Genomic DNA, 5,859 nt, shown 5'->3' with positions numbered 1-5,859 from the left:
AACACTGAGAGCCATGGGTTATTGCTGTCATATACAGTATGACAACACTTATAAGGTTGTATACTACATGGGATAACATCATTTCAAACACAGTTCAGTAAAATGTCCCTACATGAATCTGTGACTTTCTGTAGTTAACAATAAAGGAAGCAACAAAGAAAACATGTCTGTTTTTAAAATTCCCATTTTTCACTTTCAGTAACCTTTGAAAGAGGATCTTAGGAGGATGCCTAGCAGCAGTGTAACCCAGCAGAACCATTCCTCCAACGAGACACTGCTGGACACCTCAGAGAAGCTCCGCACCATTCTTATAGCCCTGTACATCATTGACCTGGCTGGTGGCACCCTTGGGGTCATCATGATGTCCCACCAGTTGTTTCAAAGGAGACCACAATCTGTGATGACCGTTATCATCATCAGCCTCCTGGTGCTGCACACCTTTATGCTACTCAGCATCCCCTTCCGCCTCAGCTGTTACATTTTACGGGAATGGAAGTTCGGGAAGTTTGCCTGCAAGCTAGCAAGCGCCATCATCTACCTCCACATGTACACCACCTTCATGTTTTACGTGGCTATCATCATAATACACTTCTTCCGACTCGAGTTTAGGAAGTGCTACACTACAACCGGGGTGGCTGCTGTCTGGCTGGTGGGAGTGTTGGTGGTCACTCCCGTTCTTCTCTTGTACTATGGCACCTCTAGGACATACCTCTCCTCGGAATGCTTTCAGTTCCACAAGGAGATACAAGAGGTGCCCATGGTGATCATAAACTACTGCTTGGTTGGGATTTTGGTGGCAGTTTGTGCTGTGCTCACTGTAATCCAGTTGTCTGTGATGTATAGACTGGCTGTGAAATACTGGCCTGACATCAACTCCCATGTGGAATTCAGGGCTCAGGCAAAGGGTTTCTTCTTCATCTTGGTAACATTAGTGTGCTTTATGCCTCATCATGTATTCAGAGTATATGACATCCAAAACTGCCACTTGGATAAGGACCATAAACTACTCCTATACAATGAAATGTTTTTAGCTTTAACAACAATGTGCTGCTTGGATATGTTGTGTTTCATAGCAGGAATAGCCCACTGAACTGTGAACTACTAGGAAATCCAGCTGCAGTGTGTCAATCCCGGCTTTTCGTAGAAATAAAGCTGTGTCGGGACTTTGCTGAGCTAGGGAGACAGCTGAGTTTTCGGCACGGCTGTACTGGTCTGTAGCATTATCTGGCTAGTAAGATTGATCTTTCAGAAGCTACTGGATTTTATCTTCTCTCTTGAAGGCAGACACATGAGTCTTACTTTAGTCTTTGACCTAAGAGTCATGCCCTGAAGCTTCATTAAGATTTTCCTCAGCTGTCCCTCTCTAACAATTACAACACAAGTATCCATTCCTTTCTATATTTTTCCTTAAAGTGTCTCAGTAACAACAACACACTGTGGCTAATAAGTTGTCCATTCTGAAGGTCTAACAAGTTCTTCTGGCAATTGTGATACTGAAGGGAAGAGAGGGAAGAAAGAAATTCCTTTACAGGATTTTTGTGCTAGTGATGTTAGATAGCAGGGACATGAACTCTATGCACATAAAAAGTATTCAAGGCATGAAACAGAGTATGAATGAAATATTGTAGTAGCATATTTCAGCACAATCCTTCTTTTCTTCACTTATACAAAGTGTATATTAAATTAAATTATATGAAAACACTTATCATTCTCACAACTTCACCTTTACTTGCTTCACTGCAAAACCACAAGCAGCTCACTGAACTGTGGTAATTATACATTTAGAGTGAGTGAAAGTGGAACAGGCCACAGGTTTCAAACCTTGTGCCTTATGTCACTCTCCCTTCAGGACTGGATCTGTGTCTGTTGTCCTTTAGGTCCATTATAGCCAAAGAAATTCAGGTTACTGTGGTCCCATAACTGGTTCTGGAATTCAAATACAGGGGTCTTGTCCTTTACTGAGGGATCAGCTGCTCTCTAGGAGAGGGAAATATTTTATCAGCCTTCAAAAAACCTTTGATGTCTGGTTATTTTCAGTTGCCTGTTGATTTATTATCAGGTGCCATATTTTTTCCATTTGCACATGTAACAAAGCAAAACTAGAACAAACTAACTGAACTGTGCTCAATCAGTTAACCATATGCTCATGTATGTGTATACAAACTTGTGCTGGAGTATATGTATTTTCTCCATTAGACGGATTATATTCTTTGGGAAGCACATCCATTCTGGGAATCTATGTTTTATCTTCATTATGTAAAAGCTCTTTTTCAAGATTGCATTCTGCCTGTTCTGCTCAGTGCAGAAGGTCTCTAACCCTTCTGCTGAAGGTCTTGCTGTCACTTGCTGCATCTCAATAGCTTGAGGCCAGATTTCTCCCACCCCAGACTCCCACGAATCACACAAGGGTATGCTTCCTCCTTCACAGCCCCATGAGTTGCCATCATTTTTAGTCTGGCAATCTTTGCAACAGAAGTACTATGATCCCTGGATTCAAACAGGTCAAAAGTTGATTTGAGAGGGTTAAAAAGTTACACCTATAAAGTAATGCTAGTGATGCTTCAGATTGATGACATTTCTTTGAACGAAAGAGCTTATGCCTGCTTTGTCAATTCTGAAGAAATGTTTTTGCCTTTACATTTCCATAAAAAAACTGTTGAAAACTCCTGATGGTTCCAGGATCCTTTCTGCCTCTTTTAAAAAGTGGAAGTTGTCTAGGGGACCAGCAGCAAGTCCTGAAGTCTTCTGAAAATCCTGCCCTTACGGCTTCCTCTAGTGTTACCAACTCCAATCCTGTTCATACAATACAGTCTGCTCAGCCCATGATTTTCAAAGATGGCAGCTGGAGGTACAATACAATACAGCAGAGATGAAATGCAAAGGGACAAACTCTAAAATGGGTGAATAGCTCACAAACCAGCAGCTTGTCAAATCCTTCTCCAGGCTGGATGCAGCATACTTAGCTGGTAAGGGGGTCCATCAGGGTGCCTCAAGGTGAAAAAGCTTAAATAAAGCTCTGGTACTTCAGGAGAGTTTTGAGGGTAACAAGGCAAGAGGCAGGGCCTGCAGAGAAGACATTTGCACCTCTGCTGCCAGAAAGAGCTGGGGTAAGTCAGATCTACCAAAGTCTTTAGGAAAACTGGCAAAGCTGTAGGTGGGGCAACAAGTATATTGTTTTTCCCTTGTGGTTACTGGACTCTGTGGCTAAACAAAAAACTTGTTACTTGAAGAAGGGTCCTGTATCACTGCCTATTCTCACTGACCACTGTTTCCAAGATGACTTACAAGGCAAAAATCAGAGTCATCTGGTGTTGCTTGTGAGTCTGCTGATAATCTAGCAGTCCAGCATAATGGCATGCAAGTTTGGGAGAGGAAAAGGGAAATTACATGCATGTCTTCAGCTATGGTAACAAATCATGCCTCAGTGGCCTTGCCCTTGGCTTCTGCGCAACATTTTTTACCTGTGCCTTGCTGTGTACCTTGCTGAAATAACCCTGGCCCTCTGACTTGACTTCCCAGCACGATGCTGAAGCTGTGTTGCCCTTCACAGTTGTCTGGTGACTGCTGACTGTTGGCTGTCACTGGACGTGCTCTGCTTGCCTTGCTTGGGTACCACGGGATTGCATGCTGGCTGCACTGGGTCCGGCTGGGACGGAGTCAGCTTTCTTCATAGCAGCCTGTACAGTGCTATGTTCTGGATTCGTGGCTAAAACAGTGCTAATAACACACAGTGTTTTGACTACTGCTTTATGCTTGCACAGCATCAAGGCTTTCTCTCACTCTCACTCTGCCCTGCAGTGAGTAGGCTGAGGGTGGGCAAGACATTCAGAGGGGACACAGGCGGGACAACTCATCTGAGCCCAAGGGATATTCTGTACCATGTGACGTTGTGCTCAGCAATGAAAACTGAGGTAGAAGAAGAAGAAGGGAGGGGATTGACTTCTTTGGTGGTGATTGCTCATGGACTGGCTGGGCCTTGATGTCCTTGTGGGAGATGAATTATTTCTTGTTTGCTTTTTTCTCTTTCCTTCACCTATTAAACTGTCTGTGTCTCGACTCACAAATTTTGCTTCTGTTCTTCCTATTCTCTGCCCTGTCCTGCTGGGGGTGGAGGAACTGAGAGAGCAGTTGTGTGGGTGCTCAGCTGCTGGCCGGGGTCAGCCCACCACACACTGCTTGTCAGTGAGACCCCTGCCCCTCCATTGCCAGAAAATTGCATGTAGCCAAAATTTGTGTCCGTGGTGCTTCTTCCTTGCAGCCACAGCCAAACAACCTTTATTATTAACCATTGCAATGAGGGAAAGTACGGAAAGTGAAGTGCAGCTTGTGCCTCAGCTTCTTCTCACAGTTATTAAAAACTGCAACAGTTTTTCCACCAAGGCTTCAGGTAGAACTTCATTCTAGTGCTTGCAGTACCATCCAGATCGTACCTTATCCCCATTCCTGCTTCCACCCAACAGTGACTTTCTTTAACCCTATCCATGAACCACACTCCTCTCTGCCGCTTGGCCTTCACCACTGATTTATAGCTTTCCTGCATTTTAATCTAAGCTCCTTTTTCTTTTTTTTAATGCTTGACCATTTTCTCTGTACCTTCTCTCACTGGCTAGGGCTCAGTCATATGAGGCCAAACTGCTCACTGGTTTCGGTAAGGTCCTCTTAATTCAGAGGATAATGGATTCAGCATTGATCCCAGTGTTGTTACACCTAAGACTCACATTAAAGTGATAAAGATAAGCTGTATTCAATACCCAGTCCCCCACTGAGATCTGGAAGCACTCTAAAAACTGGTTAAAATAGAAATTTATCACTCTCCAGGAGGATAATCTGAAAAGTAAATTCTGAGAGGGCAATAATATTGAGCTCAGATTGTAGGGTACTATTCTTACTATGAATTATGTAATGACACATCCCCTGGAAAACAGTTTAAAATGATTGGTTTGAATACCATTTGCATGATCCAAGTAATTCTGGAGATGATTATACACATTAGTAATTGTTTTCAGGTGAACTGAATATGTAAAATTGTAAACCATTTAGTCATCCCATTCATTTTTAATGCCATCAAATGAACACTGGGAAAATCCCCAGACATTCTGAAGGAAAGAATATCAAACTGCTAAATGTATCTTCTGTTATTGTTCTCTGCATGAAGTTCCATGTAAAAAGAGCAGGCAAACAAAACAAAACCAAAATCCCATTTGTACACCTGACTTCCTAAGTTAGTTTGAGAACAGAAAGCTATAGGCGGAGCAAGAGGATTCTTACCATCAAAAACTAGTGTGCTCGCTGCTGTCACAACTACAGTGTTACTTAAAGGTAGCCTGTTTCTACCGAACCCAGGCATATCCTTTTAAACAGTGCTGAGGGTGATGTGAGCCCACTCACGGGCGAACTGCACAACGGGCATGTCTTTTTTTCATTCATATCTGCTAGTATCCAGAACAGCAATGCGTAAATGGAAAAAAGTCTCCACTTCCTTCTGCCGCATCTGTTCCTTCTGCCTGCTTGTAGAGAAAGGTCATATTGATGATGCTGTCAAGTGGACATACCCCTCACTGTAAGCAAACAGAAGGAACAGATACATTAGGAGGAAACAAAGGCACACTCCCCCTCTTTTTTTTTTCTCCACTCAAGCACTGGCATCCTGAGCACTAACAGATTTTGATGGGGAAAAAGAAAGCATGATTAAGTAACGCTATTTGCCTCGGATGGCTCAGGCTGCCCAACCCGTACACAGCAGGAAGTTCATTACAATTTACAATCCCCATTCTCCTGTTGGCAACAGTTAAAGATCATTTCCTTTGCAGTTACAGAAATATGAACTAAAGAAAGCGATCTGTAAGAGGTCACAGGGAG

At 43.1% G+C, this 5,859-nt stretch overlaps 1 protein-coding gene across 1 annotated transcript; it reads left to right on the top strand.

The window, feature by feature from the left end:
- The first annotated feature begins 226 nt into the window (after nt 1-226).
- Nucleotides 227-1,090, top strand: LOC104841102 (probable G-protein coupled receptor 141). The gene has a single exon (XM_010582550.1). It carries the CDS (start codon nt 227-229, stop codon nt 1,088-1,090), a length of 864 nt encoding a protein of 287 aa, XP_010580852.1.
- Nucleotides 1,091-5,859: the final 4,769 nt, after the last annotated feature.

This window comes from Haliaeetus leucocephalus, unplaced genomic scaffold (assembly GCF_000737465.1).
Source record: "Haliaeetus leucocephalus isolate CR32 unplaced genomic scaffold, Haliaeetus_leucocephalus-4.0 Scaffold83, whole genome shotgun sequence".
NCBI lineage: Eukaryota > Metazoa > Chordata > Aves > Accipitriformes > Accipitridae > Haliaeetus > Haliaeetus leucocephalus.
Note: the sequence above shows the minus strand (reverse complement) of the source record. Positions and strands in the feature narration are given on the sequence as shown.

Excerpts from the sequence above, each read along its gene's own strand:
- LOC104841102 (XM_010582550.1), top strand. The coding sequence starts at position 227 with ATGCCTAGCAGCAGTGTAACCCAGCAGAACCATTCCTCCAACGAGACA.